At 40.0% G+C, this 15,047-nt stretch overlaps 1 protein-coding gene across 2 annotated transcripts in view; it reads right to left on the bottom strand.

Annotated features, from left to right (window-relative positions):
• Window positions 1-1,791: 1,791 nt before the first annotated feature.
• The window catches only part of MAT2B (methionine adenosyltransferase 2B), a 40,196-nt gene continuing 26,940 nt past the window's right edge, over window positions 1,792-15,047 (bottom strand). For both annotated transcript variants that reach the window (XM_018552691.1, XM_018552690.1), the window contains exons 3-7: window positions 11,530-11,644; window positions 8,625-8,777; window positions 8,216-8,409; window positions 6,236-6,352; window positions 1,792-2,148 (exon numbers count right to left, since the gene is read on the bottom strand). In XM_018552691.1, coding sequence (XP_018408193.1) covers window positions 1,978-2,148; window positions 6,236-6,352; window positions 8,216-8,409; window positions 8,625-8,777; window positions 11,530-11,644 — 750 coding nt within the window. In that variant the 3' untranslated portion in view covers window positions 1,792-1,977. The remainder of the gene's footprint in view (window positions 2,149-6,235; window positions 6,353-8,215; window positions 8,410-8,624; window positions 8,778-11,529; window positions 11,645-15,047) is intronic.

Genomic DNA, 15,047 nt, shown 5'->3' on the forward strand with positions numbered 1-15,047 from the left:
TTTGAAACACTAGCCAATGGTTTTAGATTCAGGGATAAAAATACTACAGTCAATATGCTAACTTTCACAACATGGAAAAAGTTTTTTTTTTAAAGGATTTTCTTTAAGCATGTAGAAAAATTAGTGAAGAGTTTGAATTCCATAAAAAGTATACAGGCACAGACAAAGACACTATGAAGAAAAAATATGCTGTAAGGCTTAATATTTTTTTTTAGTGGGAAGGATATCAACGAACCATTTAACTGAAAGACTCAAATTGCAAACTAGAAACATAAAAAAAAAACGTACATGACCAGATGTAACCAAGTAAGACATTAATTTACTGAGCAGAGCAGGGCAGCGACCAGCAAAAATTTGCAAAGTACAGAAACCCACAGCTTCAGGTCAGATCAGTGACAATTTATGATGGGATGTTGAAATATGCAAATCAAAACTGCTACATGCTACTCCATTTGGGGAATGTAACACTTTTGGCCTCATTCAAATGCAGAGTTTTTTTGGAGTGGGAGGACAAAGGAGACTAAACTGAAGAGAAGCAGACTACCAGCAGGGGAGATGGCCGGCATGTTGCGTATCACCAGACACAGGTTTGGGGAATGGAGGATAATAATTAAGTAAACAGTAGACTAGAGACTAAACATAACAGAAGGACCTGAAGATTGGCGGGGAGGGGTGAAGGTGAGGTGATGAGTGTAATGGAGTGACATAAGAGACTGACCAGTAAGATATGGGACGAGAGAGGTGAGGTGGAAAGTAGGATCTCATGTATTGTATGAGCGAGCACAGCTCATGAGGTAAAAAGACTAGTGGAGTTCACAGGAGCACCTTAAACAAGGATTTGAGGAAGAGCTGACAGTTGTGGCAAGGAGAGGCATAAGGTTTTAGAGGAGCAGATACAGATTTCGGGAGGTGAGGAGTGCTACCTGCTACATCATATAGGAAATGCAACACTTTGTGCCTAATTCACAAACCTAGTGCATGTGAAAAATGTCAGATCAAGTGTTTTAACGAGGCATTATAATGCTTGATACAAGTGAAATGCGTCAGCTGAAATGTTGCTGAAATGTTTAGCCTGCAACATTAACACAATAAAATGTAACTAGGTCCTTTATATTTTTTTCTGTAAATGTAATCTCATTTATTATGTGGTTCTAAAACATTTTGGATCAGTGCGGTTTTTGAGTATGTTTACACACATCTTAGAGTGCTCATCTTCCACAGTCAAGCCACAGGATGAAGAGTCCTTAGCTTGAAATGCTTTTAGATCCCAATAAAAGTGCACATATTAATCTACATGGGCAACTGGCAGTAAATAAGACAGCAAGAAGGGTCCCATTGCCATAAGTTTAGTGGTGGCTATGTGGTCTGTACACACTGCTAGCTGAGCTCTGTAGGGATTAAGACATCCCACTACCAGCACTACTTAATACAAAGGCAAGCACCTGTGTATTCATTCCCTCTACAGTGCAAAATCTACCTTAAAATTGGCCTGACAGAGTAACCAAGCATCAAGTTTTAATTAACAGTATGTGTACTATATAGCAGTGCTTTGAATTACTGGATTCATTTTCTTTTTACATAGATTCACACACCTCTGCTCAATCTCTGCCAAAAGCTGAACTTAGGATTCTGAACCTAGCCAACATTGTGCCAATAATACAATAATAGCACTAAATCAGGATTGGCATTATACAGACTACAAATCTCAACTGGTACATGCTGGTTTACTGTCTGTGTTTGCCAAAGCCTAGAACCTAATCAATTAACTAGAAAAAAAACAACAAACTGACCTGTAATTTAACCATTTTCAAAAGAACCTTTTAAAACACCTAGCATTCTGTCACTGACAACTTTGCTCAAATTGTATTAGTATTATATTTTTTATAACACAGATACACAAACTAAATTTCTTTAAGAAAAGAGCAAAACAAACATACATAGAAATCAGTTCGACATACAGAAAAACAAAGAACTAAACTAATGGAAGATAGTTTGCCGCATTTTCTTCTCCACTAAAAATGGCCACAGAGAATCTTTAATGCCAACTCTGAATGGTGTCCTCTGACCAATGCCAAGCTCCTCCAGCTTGGAGCAGTCTAGTTGGGGGTTCCAAGGTCTAGGAGTTGCACCAACAGTTTCATCTGTGATCTGAAAGAAATACAAACTGTGAATTTTTCTTTATTTCCTCAGCTTGATGAAACAAAAATACAGGGTTTAAAGTAGATGATTCAAACAATAAGAGATAATGCTAATCAGCTCAGATTTTATGGATGCCCCCCCATCAGGGTTTCCCATTGTATAGTTGAAGCCCAAGTCTGTCATGAGTTTTGTGCGTCTTCCCCTTCAGCTGCTCAAATCTGGTTTATTTTCCTATCAGAACTGTTCTGTGTCCTCATGCACTTGTGTCATAACTGCTCAATGTTTGTAGCTATTTAATTTAGGGGCTCTACCCTCAGCCACACAACCAGTACTTTGGAATCCTTCACACTTCAAATAATCCTGTAATGAAAAATATATGTAGGCCACCACTGCTGACCTCTACTAAACATTCTAGTTGCCTGGCTGTCATGCTTATCCTCTTCTTGTAGTACTTTGCATAATCAGCCTTAAACAGGTATGCAGATAAAGACAAAGATGTCTGACTTTATTGCCAGCATACTTATTCCAGGGTAGTGGCTCAGTATGTAAAGACAGTGGGTCAACACAACCTTCAACCAACAAGCATTTTCAGCCTCAGTCTGTTCCGGTAATTGGGCTAGGCTCTTCTGTCTAGTATATCGTAATCTGACCTTTTTTGGCTTCCGCTTCTATTGATTTTTTTGCATTGCCTCTGATTTCTGTTACTATCTGTTTACATTTACTGCTGACCCCAATTATAAATTAACCTGTTCATGTTTGTGTATTGCTCCCAATATCAAATCCACCTGTTTAAGTCGGTGTATATTTACTGGTGCTGTGTCTGTCTGCATGCAATTGTTCAGCTAGGCAATCTCATTTTGAGTGCTGTCCTGTCTCACAAGTCCATCTGCACTTTCAATAACTCTGGGAAAGACAAGATGCTCCCAGTCCCTGCACCCCAGTGAAAGCAATTTGCCAACTTGGTATATTTGTCGGTCTCTCTTGGCCCTGTATTTGTTCTCCTTCAATGTGTACACTGTCCTGGGATTTCTCTAACTGCTCTGCTCTTTATTTCCACTATGTTTTTATCATCGAGTTCCACCATCCCAGGAGTCCCCAAAACCCCTAGATATGGCTAGCAGTCCCTGGCTTCCCCAGGCAGTCTGGTAACCTTCACTGTTCACCAATAGTCACATTTTGATTCAACAATTCTTCCAATGTATGCCCACTCTGCTCAATAGCCTTTCAAATCCACTAATCGGACACCAAAGTCAATGCTTCTCTCTATATGACTCTTCAGAGAAAACTTCACTTTTTTCTACTGTGATTTTGCAACACTCCACTCCTCTTAGCAGTGAAGTAGCAGTCATTTTTCTCTCTGTCTGTTCCAATAGTTTTATGGAGCTACACTAAACGGGTGTGCATTTTGTTTGCATCTTTAAAGTAAAGCTCCGTAAAAGTACTGTGATGCACAAAGAGGGAGAGAACACCTCTTCTCCGCTGTTGACAGACTGCTGAGATGCCATACAAAAGATGAAGAAAAGCCTTCCACAGGTTCCTTCTGTGTATCTCATTTATTGGCGCAAATCTATTAGAAAGTAGAGGAGGGAAAAAGAACCCATGCTGCTGATGTAACAGCAAGCATGAAAGGTTGTGAAAGCATGAAAGGTTGTGAGCACTGCTAAACAACCTACTGATGGAAAGCTGGTTCCTATCATATGTAAGCAACAGGAATATTTGCGGCTAGGTATCATTTTGAAAAAAAGGAAGAAGCACATTGAAGACCTTTATTTTGAGTGTCATTTGTGGGAACAGGTGCACTTTAAAGGAAACCTGTAGTGAGAAAGTATAGAGCCTGAGCTCCTGCTTTGATAAATAGTAACCCAGCAGTCATGCAGATTTAAAGAATTTAGTACTTTAAAAGTCATAGACCTGGAACATGTAAGCAGATTAGGAATGCCGACTTTAATTTGACTTTTGTTATTTGCAAGTTTGCTAAAAAAAAAAAAAGAAGGATTTTTCCACTTAAACAAGAGTATTTTCCTTAAGTCCATTGAGGTACACAGGTCCCACCCCTCAGTGTCGTTGGCCTTATGTACTGCTTGCTCACAATTCTGAGGCATGACAGTTAAAAGCAGGGTTATTCAGGGAGTGGCTTTGTTTTTGTGTTCAAACCTCTAGCAGTTAGCAGTATAACTCATATGTTAAAGAATATCTACGTTTCTGTGTCCCTTAACGGACTTCATGAAATAGACATTACAGGGAGTACAAAAATGTTATTTTTATAACCACCGTTCCATCTTCTAGGTTTTTTGTTGCTAAAATAAAATAATGTGCAGGTTGGTAGATATATAATATTTTTTATTAAATCAAATATGATTAGATAAGAAAAATCAGAAAATGTTTGATTTCTAAATGAGCCAAGTTCATTATTACTGTGATGAATGTGCAGGAGATTTTAGAGACATTTATATACAAGTTCATTTGCTTCCATTCTGGCATAACAAGAACGTGACCTTGGTAAAAGGTTGATATGTCAGCATGAATCTATTAATTTTTACATCCTCTCATTGCCTAAGCTCCCTTCCTGGAAGAACTATGCCTGCAGTAACTCGTGAGCAGTTTTTCTGAGATTCTGACAGCACAGTAAAGCCTTGTTAAAACAGAAGGTATTCACATGTCTCATGCATGTGCAGGCGGAACATTATAGAAGACCCCTTGAAGAAAGGCCTTCATTAGAGAGTGAGATTCTCTTTGGAAGAGAATCTCAAAAGGCAGATAACGGACCCTTGATAATATTGATTGCAAAATGCTGGTTCAGGCCACACTGGAGGAAAAATAGAGGAGACCCATGCAGTACTTCATAAGATGGAACTTCCCTGCTTTACAGTAAGCAAATTAAGCCTTCTAGATGCAATTGACCTTGTGGGAGGTGTATTGCCTAGCTTTAGATATTGTAGGAAAAACAGGATCTGAAAGGCCTGTCCTTTAGAACCTGGGCTTCAACAGCCAGTCTGGGTACAGTCTGCCAAGGCAAAAACAGATCCAGATATCTGCTTGAGGTGCGGCAGAGGCTTAGATCAGCATGTAGGGAAACATGCAAGAAGAATCTTGTAGAAAAAAAATCTAAATATATAGAACAAGAGGGTGTACTTCAGAAGGTGCCCATCAACTAAGGACACAAACAAATAAAAACAGGAAGGCTGGGAGTGGAAGGGCTGCAGGGCTATCCTGCAGCTTTGATTGATCGGCCAGTGTCCAACAATGGAGGGTAGCTGCAAAACCCAGTAGTTAAATAATTTAACTCCCTGTGTGATGTACAATCAATAAAAGTGATTATTCCTCATTTCAGTGCAGTGGGGAGGACCATGCAAATCATTCCTTTATGCCCCAATTCAAAACACAAGGCACCGAGATATTAAATATAAGGGCCCATTACCTTCATGACAGTCCACTGCAGTGCAGTGTTACTGTGCGTTGTATTACGGCAGCTTTTATCATTTGTGTGTAAGGGCTGGTGCCGCAACGCATGGCAGTTCCTTACTGCAATGCAGATATGTCAAGATGCCATTCACTATGTTCAAAAGTTCAGTTGTTGTATGACCAAACATTGGAATTGGGAAGATGCGTGTTCTATGCAACTTCGACTGCTGAATCATTGTTGGTACAAGCACAATGTCTCAGTAACTGCTAACCTAGGTATTTAATCCACTACAGTCTCTAAATGTTATAGGCAATGGCACAACCAACTAAAAAAAAGCATCAGTGAGTGTGGCTCTATGGTTGAAAAAAAAAAACCTTGTTTATGAGAAGGGTCAGATTTTTTTCAAACTTGAATGACCACTTTTAATTAAATAATCTGGAAGTGATGAGTGCAGGTGCTCAGAATTTTGACATACACAGTAGAAATCAATCTCGTCTCAACTGCTTAGACTGATGGTGGTGCTGAAATACTGTGGAGAATACATTTTTTGGCACATTTCAAGTCCCTTAATACCACATAGGCATCATTTGAATATCACAGCATACATGTACATTACTGTAACCATGTGCACCCATTTATACATGCTAGATAGCTACACCTCGTGGTCATTAAAAGTTTATGAAATATACTTACCGGTCTCAGGTGGCTGCTAGGAAGATTAAACGCATTAGCCATAGCACAAGCTATTTCATACTTTGTCATCTGTTCATTCCCTGACCAGTGATAAATTCCCTTGATCAGTGAAGGCTCCTGGAAAATAAAAAAAAGGAAGTAACATACCCACACAAATTGGTCCCCTTTGGCTCCCCCAGTAGTCATACCTTTGGGAGAACCGCCATTCCTCTCTGCTGCAGCCGGTGGATATCCTATACACAGCATAGCAAGAAGCACTTCTCATTGGTCAGCATGGCCAGGTGACTGTGCTGACCAAGGACTGCTCGCCACTGGTGAGTATTATTCCATATACAGAGTACCAGGCTGCAATACTTTGTCCCATACACCGACTGCAGGGGGGGTGAGGGGAGATAACAGCATCTCCCCCAAAAGTATGACTACTGGGAAACTGGAATTACACTTTAAGAAGTAGCAGCAGTGCCCAAACAACCTTGAGAACCAGGTCCTTATCTAGGTAGGGCACAGTCAAGGCTCAACCGTGAAGGTTCAGAATTTCCTCTGGGCAGGAGGAACACTGAGGGGTATCATGTACCATGAGCAGGGCTTGAAAAATTTTAATGCGTCTCACCAGTCACTCAAAAATGTCACCAGTCAGCATGACCAGACTATAGCTTTGCAATTTATGTTAAATTTTTTGGGGGATGGACAGAGATTACTTTTGGTGGTATTTAATCCCCACTGTGGGGGGTTATTTTTTTTACTATATAATGAAAAAAGTACCGACATTTTGGAAAAAAAACAAAGTTTCCCTACGTTATGTTATATCAACATCTATTCTTACCCATATTTTTGGTCAAATATAAAAGATCGGGTCACGTCGGGTAAATAGACACCAAACATGTCAAGCCTTAAAATTGCGTGCGCTCGCAAAATCGCAAAAAACGACCACACTGAAAATTGGCCATAGGCGACGCTTTTACCGCTCATTAGTTTAGTGTTATCAGTAATTAATGGCACTAAAATTATTGCTCTCTCACTCCGTTTGCGGTTATATGTAACATGTGCAGTACAATAGGATCAATTGTTGTTTTCGCACGTAGGCGCAGCTGACTCATATCTGCATGTGTATGTGGGGGAGGAGGACTTAAAATTAAAAAAAAAGAAATTCCTGTTTGTGGGGGAGGGTACTGAGGGCAGAGGAGCCATAGGCTCCTTTTGCTGTCAGTTAAGTTATGACTGCAAGGGTGGGGGCGTGACAGGCCGCACGCTGTGTGGGTCTATGGACACAGCACAGGTGCCGTTACAGCAGTTGGCTAGCTGATGGAAGCACCTGCACAGGGGGGAATTGGTGACGACCTTCTTGGAGGCAAGGAAATAATAATTAAAAAAAAAAAAGGATAAAACAACTCTTTTTTTTTTAGCAAGTCTGGCCACCATAAAAAGAAAAAACAAAAAGAACAAGGTTTAATATCGCTTTAAGTGAAGTTACCTGAAGAAGTATGACCTCAATATCTTCCACTTTTATCCACCATGGTCTCCATTACACATAGCAAATGGTTTGGTCTCCTGGTCTAGCCCCTGTACACCTTTAGATTACGGTAATTCCTGGAACTAAAATATGCAGTGACAAGGGTACCAACTGGATCAGAATTCTATTTTTCAATGATAATAGAGAGCAGATACCTTATCTGCTGCACACAGCAGTAGTTATTCCAGACTGAGCCAGCATTTTGCAAGTCTTTAAAAAAATGCAGGGTGCAGTGTGAAGCCTGCAGTGTCCCATGAAAAAAAAGGCCTGTCACATGACTGACAAGAACTCCCAGCACCCTTTACACCATTAATTGAAACAAATGGAGCTTGGCTTGCATTTGGAATCTCAAAGCGAATGAAGAGCTAATCACATTTGTAACGCCCACAACAGGGGCTACACCGCTGCTTTAGAATTGTGCCCCCAAGTGTATTTGTAAGGGAGACAAGAGGTTTAGTATCGGTTCTCACCTGCATTTTTTTCTCAGTTAACTGGAAGCAGACAGTGGCTACGTCCTTTACATAGGTGGGAAATCTCTGCTGCCAATGGTCCATGTTAGCAGATTTGTTGCTGAACTGCACCTTGTCGAACAGTATTGTAATTGCACTCTCCTCTAGTTTCTCCACATCCCCATATAGCACAGGAACTCTGAGCACAGCAGCATCTATTGGACAAGACAATGACAAATTATTGACGATTATAAAACACTTCCTGGAAGTACACAGAATATGAATTATTAATCTTTTTTTTTTTTTTTTTTAAATCTTTTTATTCATTCATAATTATTAATCTTTTATAGTAAATAATGACACGGATTACAGAAATGAATACGGTACTACGCTGCAAAATGATTTCACAGGAAAATTGACAGGTACTTACTATCACTGTTTTGCAGGATTGCTCGCTCTCCTTCTAGTTTCGTTTTACCATACAGGTTCAGGGGATTTGGCACAGATTCCTCTCTGTACGGGGGATTTGATCCATCAAAGACATAGTCTGAACTAATGTAGATCAGGAATGCTCCAGCTGCAGCTTTGGTACAAAAAAATGGGCAAAATATATTTATCAACATAGTGTTTTAAGTACTGAGGAATTCAGGTCAAAGAACTCCATGAAAACTTTTTAACTAAAACAGTGCTCCTTTTTGTCTAGGTACATAAAAGTTATACTCACCTGAAGAGCTTTAAGCCGGCCAACTGTCACAGCACTCCCTCCAGACTGTTTCCTCCTCCACTGCAGCATTGGCATCTTACTCACGTCTATACACAGTGTATAGAACGCGATAATGTATGGGACCTTAGACCGCTGCAGAGGAGGGGGAGAGAAGGTGGAAGGACGGTCTAAGAACAAGTTGGCTCTGAGCATTGGGTGGAGTTCTTCTTTAATCGTTTCAAGATTAGCGATATCCATGTCTCCATGAGTCCAAACACTCACAGAAGTTGTTCATGAAACAGAACATTTCAGTAATTAATTCAACTCAGTCCCCTACATGAGCCCATATAGAGTTATCCATAATCCATGTGAAGAAATTATTTTAGTCCTTCAGATGCTGGCCCCAGTATGAAGGAAGAGACATGGACAGCTGTATAGTGAGCTCCGAAAAAGATGGCATGTCTTTCTGTACATTTCTATCTTAACAAACCCGCTTAATACACTTGATTTATAACTTCACTGCAGCATGACCGTTGTGTAAGCTGGTGCCCCATTACTGGAGGGAATTGCCTCACACACTGACTACAGGGGAATGTGATTTCTCTGACTAAATTGGGGTATTGGGATGGTGGGGAGAATCTTCATGTAGGATAGATTTCAATTAGCACTATGGTTGCACGCATATCATTATACCTTTAGCTGATTTTTGAGTTGTTTGGAGTCCAGCCCCCTTCTTTCCTTGTGCCCGTGTCCACCGGAGGGGAGACTTCCTGTCACCATTGGCGGTTGAATTTAGGAGATGTGACAACATGTGTCCTCTAAGGAGGTATATGATTTGACATTTGACATATATTCTATGAAATCACAGACACTTATGTGTTGTCTATCTCGAGAGCTATTCAGTGAAAGTGTTTTTACATGCACTCGAGAGTCTCCTGAAGAAGCAATTGATTGGAAATTGTCAAACGCATTGGGATCTTTTTAGGTCCTCACTTTGAGCCTTTGTAATTATACAAACTGCACAAAATGTATGTATGCATATATAACAATGTAAACGCATTGTAAACAAACTGAATGAGTAGGCCAAGCGAGACAATCTCTCGGTTTTATGATTTTTAATGTAATTTGTACCGCTGTAGCTGAACTTAATAAAAGGATTTAACTTTTAATAAATTTGTATGTGTGCCATTAAAGTCCGCCAGGGTTCCAATGAAACTAGTTCTTTTTTGTTCAATTTTCTAAGTACTTAATATTCGCATGTGGTACTCTTCTTTTATATTGAGGCAATACACACTATTCACCGCAGCATGTTTAAAAAGGTATATGTCCAAAAGCTGCCTTTCCAGAAAAGTTTTGCTTCGCTCTGGTGCTCCTAGTTATGCGTCTACATTTAACCCTTTCGCTGCCAAGCCCTCCGGAAACACTTTTATCCTCAGCTGGCCCCACAATTTTTGCAATTTTTCACCTTTTAAAAAAAAACTAATTCAACTGCAGCTATTATTGTTTGTAAAAGACCCCCAAAACCATATATTGCGCAAATGTTTAATTAAATCAATATTACACCAATAAAAATAGACAATTAAATTGATAAAATAACACTAAAATCAGTATTAGTTCACACAAAAAACACTATTTTCGACTAAATCTAAAAGATATTAAATAACAAATATTAGAACATTTAAAATTGCGCCTTTTTGTGAAGCGGTAAAAAAATGAAGGAACGTAAATAAGCAACTTATGTTAAAAATTGTTTGTGCGCGTGTTATGATAAAATGATGCAGGCATACATTCGGGGACATATCAGTGGTCTAAACAGACCCCAGACATTTCCCTTTTAAAATAGAAAAATATATTGAGGACACAGATTCCTCGATCTCTTTTTCTGCAGCCTCTGTTCTAAATGAATGGAAAGCACTCCGTACAGAGGCTTCCCATTCATTCACAAACTGGTGATAATAAATATTTACTATCAACCAGGTATGGAATGGTAGAAGCCTCTGTACTGAACTGCTTCTCCCCATTCAGGAACTCATGAATGAACAGGAAGTGATGTAAAGCACTTTGTTCATTTATAACTGGGCACACATAGTACTATGTGCAGCACAAAAACTGGAGTGATCCAATGTTTGTAAACTGGGGATACATAGAATCGGTAAATATCACAGATATTTACCAATACGCCGCTCAGCCACATACAGAGCCGCCATCATCCTGAAACTGAAGGATAGCGTCTCTGCTCCCCGCTCAGCCATCCTGAAGCTGCAGCTCCTCTCGCTCGGCCATCCTGACAGCAGGCAGCGCTTCTTCTGCCGGTGATGACTTATTTTACAGGGGACCGTTCTGATATAAGTTACCGGTTGCTAAAGCGACCATGAGCCTATAGCAGAAGGGTGAAAGCCACCGACGTAAGGCTTACTGACGTGGCCAGCAGCAAGCTGTTGTGTTCCGCGGTAAGCCTTGCGTCGGTGGCAGCGAAAGGGTTAATTCTTAAATAGATGGGCAGCCTTACTAACCAACAGTGAGGCTCAGGAGATATAAATAGTTTGAACTGCATAGGTTTGTGACATGTTTACAACTGCATAGGTTTGTGACATGTTTACACTCGGCAGGACAAAGGTAAACCAATTCATACCTGCTACTTTGGCAAGATTTGCAGATGCCTCAACATTTAGCCTGGTGGCAAATTCTGGGTGATTCTCAACAATATCTGGTCTCCTTTCTGCTGCACAATGAACAATCACATGTGGCTGCACATAAGAAAAACAAACCAAAAAAAAAATAAAATCATAAATAACAATAAATGCAAGAACCAATAACATAAAACAAAAGGCATCTGAGGGTTTGAGCACTCTCACTCTATAACAGTTCGGGAAGTGTCTGAACAAGGAACTTCATGGCAGGATCACCAGGTATTATTTCAAAGAAAACTATCAATTAAAAAATTGAAAACAGCTCTTAAAATTACAATAACATATTGAAACATATAATACTAGTAATGTCATTGCTTAAAATGTAGATACTTGAAGGGAAAGAACTTTATTAACGTCTATTTGTATCTGAAATATAATCCAAAGCAATCTGAAAAACAAACAATCCTTTCTGTTAAAATACTTTAGAGTCCCTATATCTCTACTAGTCACGTATATGTGAAAGAAATAGGAGCTGCTTTTTTTTTTTTGGAATGTAATGCAGGAATAGGTCTGATTTGCAGCAAAAAAATGGAGTTCCATATAATGATGTAGTGGACAAAATTCAGAAGGTGTCAGTTACTGGATAGCTGTGAACAGAATATATTTAGTGATTTTACTTGCATTTTTAAACCCCCATAAGAACTCTTTAGCTGCAAAGGCCTTTTTTTTAGGGCTGTGGAAATTAACGATTACTTACTCGATTAATCGTTAATTTTTTTGATTGATTAAAATGCTTTTGATCGGTACTCACCTCTGCGCCGGCTTCCAGGCCTTCCGGGAGTTCCGTCGGAGATCCGGTGACGTCACCGGACTCCCCAAGTGGCTCCGTCAGCTAACGAAGGGAAGGGGAAGGAGTCCGGTGACGTCGATGTCCGTGACGTCACCGGACTCCTCCCCCCTTCCCTTCGTTAGCCGACGGAGCCACTTGAGCCGGTGAGTTTGCCCCAAGAAGCACAAAGCTTATGTCTTATCTGAAACTTATATATGCGCACTATGTGGCTCTCCATTAACCCCCCCACCCAAATGTGCCCATTGAAATTTACTGATATTATGTTGCAAGGTCCTTACATGAAATTAAATGGACAGGTGCTGCTACTTCAAATGTTAAGCTAATATTTATGCTTAAATCACCCTTAGGGCTTTGCTGTTTTACTATGTAAATACATTTGTAATCCAGCACGTTATTATTCTGAGTTGACACCCACTCAAGCGGCGGCCATATTGAGTGGGGCACGTGAGATTAATAACGGGCTGGATTTGTGTGATCCTAGTTCATTTTATTACTTCATTGCTGTGCTGTATGTGTATAGGCCAATGTAGTTGGATCTGTATGTGCGTTATAATTAATCGATTAAAAATTTTTTCGATTAATCGAACACGAAAATTTTAATCATTACCAGCCGTACTTTTTTTCCATTTTTTGCACTCGTTAGAATTCACATTTTAGGCCTGAAAATTGCTTCAAACCCCCAAACAGTATATATTTTCTGAAAGCCCTGTAGAATAAAATGGGGGCAGTTGCAAATTTTTTATGTTTCACAATATTAGTGCAACTCTTTATAAATCCAAACATGTTGTGGAAAATGCACTTAAATGTAGTGCCCCAAAACACAATATAAATACCCATTTGTATTGTAAAATATAAAAGATGAGTTTACGACAAGTAAATAGAATACCCAACATGTCTAGGTTAAAAATTGTCCGTGAAACGACAGAATTCAGTACCCCAAAAAGTCCATAGACGACGCTTTAAAGCCCCTAAAGGTCATTAGTTTAGAGAGGAGTGTAAATATTGGCCCTAGAATGATCTGGACGATGTCCGTGACGTCACCGGACTCCTCCCCCCTTCCCTTCGTTAGCCGACGGAGCCACTTGAGCCGGTGAGTTTGCCCCAAGAAGCACAAAGCTTATGTCTTATCTGAAACTTATATATGCGCACTATGTGGCTCTCCATTAACCCCCCCACCCAAATGTGCCCATTGAAATTTACTGATATTATGTTGCAAGGTCCTTACATGAAATTAAATGGACAGGTGCTGCTACTTCAAATGTTAAGCTAATATTTATGCTTAAATCACCCTTAGGGCTTTGCTGTTTTACTATGTAAATACATTTGTAATCCAGCACGTTATTATTCTGAGTTGACACCCACTCAAGCGGCGGCCATATTGAGTGGGGCACGTGAGATTAATAACGGGCTGGATTTGTGTGATCCTAGTTCATTTTATTACTTCATTGCTGTGCTGTATGTGTATAGGCCAATGTAGTTGGATCTGTATGTGCGTTATAATTAATCGATTAAAAATTTTTTCGATTAATCGAACACGAAAATTTTAATCATTACCAGCCGTACTTTTTTTCCATTTTTTGCACTCGTTAGAATTCACATTTTAGGCCTGAAAATTGCTTCAAACCCCCAAACAGTATATATTTTCTGAAAGCCCTGTAGAATAAAATGGGGGCAGTTGCAAATTTTTTATGTTTCACAATATTAGTGCAACTCTTTATAAATCCAAACATGTTGTGGAAAATGCACTTAAATGTAGTGCCCCAAAACACAATATAAATACCCATTTGTATTGTAAAATATAAAAGATGAGTTTACGACAAGTAAATAGAATACCCAACATGTCTAGGTTAAAAATTGTCCGTGAAACGACAGAATTCAGTACCCCAAAAAGTCCATAGACGACGCTTTAAAGCCCCTAAAGGTCATTAGTTTAGAGAGGAGTGTAAATATTGGCCCTAGAATGATCTGGCGTGTGCGGCGATAGCCAAGGTGTAGCACGATGGACGTTTTTGTCTGCAGGCGCACCCAACGCATGTTTAAGTGAACACGCATGTTTGCAGAGGACATTAAAAAAAAATTGGAAATTATTTCTACTTTTATTTTATTTAATATTATTACCAACACTTTTTTTTTCACTCTAATTGCCATCACATAGGGGGGCTTACAATGCCCCTATACGATAGTATATTGGTGGTAATAGGTCCTCTTTAAGATGACACTAGGGGTCCAAAAGACCCCTGGTGTCACCTTTCCACTTTAAATAGGCTACTGAAGTGCAGATCACACTTTAATAGCCTATTGCTCGGGTTCAGGAGCCGAGCAATGACAGCTGATGGACTGGAAGTGATGTAATGTGCATCGCTCCTGGTCGCATAGAGCGGGGAGGAGATCGGGGGTTCGCCACTCTCCTCCCCAGCTTCCCGCTGGCACCCAACATGCCGATTGATGGCCTGCAGGAGGGGCAGCGGAGCACGGGAAACCTGGCGGGAAGTCAGGCACGTTACTGGCCCATAGATGCGATCTGGCGGCAGCTGAGCTGCCAGAATCGCTTCTATTGTAAAGACGACACCTTGTCAACAAGTCTTCTCATGTGTAGGCTTTGGGTTGTGCTTTAAGCTTTGGGTCCAAGTTAAAGAATAACTGTATAGTGGCTTTTAAAAGTACCCCCCC

The sequence above is a fragment of the Nanorana parkeri genome, unplaced genomic scaffold (genome assembly GCF_000935625.1).
Source record: "Nanorana parkeri isolate BGI_ZX_2015 unplaced genomic scaffold, ASM93562v1 scaffold95, whole genome shotgun sequence".
Lineage (NCBI taxonomy): Eukaryota > Metazoa > Chordata > Amphibia > Anura > Dicroglossidae > Nanorana > Nanorana parkeri.